General features: G+C 50.6%; 1 protein-coding gene across 1 annotated transcript in view; it reads right to left on the reverse strand.

The window, feature by feature from the left end:
* Positions 1-779: 779 nt before the first annotated feature.
* MSTO1 (misato 1, mitochondrial distribution and morphology regulator) overlaps positions 780-1,105 on the reverse strand; it is a gene marked incomplete at its 5' end in the record, with an annotated part of 3,166 nt that continues 2,840 nt past the window's right edge. The window contains one exon of the mRNA XM_009078808.1: positions 780-1,018. Coding sequence (XP_009077056.1) covers positions 780-1,018 — 239 coding nt within the window. The remainder of the gene's footprint in view (positions 1,019-1,105) is intronic.

Below are 1,105 nucleotides of genomic sequence, written 5' to 3' on the forward strand. Positions count from 1 at the left end.
AGGATGAGGAGGATGCAACCAGCACCAGTAACACAGATCAGCTGTCAGATAAAGACCTTCTCCTTTCTGAGGAAGAACCTGATGACTGAGGTGATAAACTACTGACTGTACCAGAAGAGGTTTTTGCCAGTTTGCTGCTAGACAGGTGCTGTGGGGAGAAAAATGTTTGCACAGGTACTTCAGACAGCACCTTCCATGGTTTTGTTCACTTTCCTGCTCCATTCTGAGCTACCACCTCCAGCCTGCACCAAACTGAAGGCATGAGGCAAAGGGTCAGGGTGAGAATGTTCTCTAGAAGCCACCTGGGGAGTGTCAGCAGTGAAAGGACAGAGCTGATGCTTGTGGACACTGACTTGGTGTTGGGGAGGGGAAGGTTGGGCCCAGCAGCCTTTGACCAGAACATGTAAATATTGTACCTTGTCAGTTTTCCTGTGGAACAAACTTTTTCTAACTTCTCCCCTTGTGCTGATTGTGAGAGAGTTACAAACTCTCTATTTTTGGGGGGGCCTTATTTGAATGGGCAAAGCAAATCTACTTGGCACAGGTGGGAAAAAATAACCCCAAACCCAAGTATACAAAAAACCACCCCAAAAAAAGCAGCTTTCCTCCTCTACAACACAACTGTGAGTAGCTGGAGGACCCAAACCAGTCCCAGCAAGAGGATTTGGGTGCAATGAGAAGAAAGCAGCAGCTGGGTTATCCACACAGCCATTCCCTTTATTCTGAGGGTCACCATGGAGCCCCTCTCACTTCCACTCTCTCCAAGTAATAAAGGTGGGTTAGTCTGAATCTGCTTCATCCTCAGATCCATCTGCTCCAAACCCTGTTTCGTAACACTGGGCCAGAGTCTTGAGCTCCTCTAAGGCCTCCTGGAAGTCCTCGTGTTCCAGCCCAGCGGCGAAGAAGCTGTTCCAGCGCCGCAGGTTCCTCGCTCGCAGCTCCTGGTGCAGGTCTGAGAGCAGTGTGTGCAGGGCTGAGGAGCTCTGCAGAGCTGCCAGCACAGGGATGCTCTGCACAGCTGCAGGAGGACAAGAGCCTGGGGTTAAAGATTCACCCAGACCTGGTGCCTTGCCCTATGGAATCATAGGATCAACCAGGTTGGAAG

Source organism: Acanthisitta chloris, unplaced genomic scaffold, assembly GCF_000695815.1.
Source record: "Acanthisitta chloris isolate BGI_N310 unplaced genomic scaffold, ASM69581v1 scaffold9207, whole genome shotgun sequence".
Lineage (NCBI taxonomy): Eukaryota > Metazoa > Chordata > Aves > Passeriformes > Acanthisittidae > Acanthisitta > Acanthisitta chloris.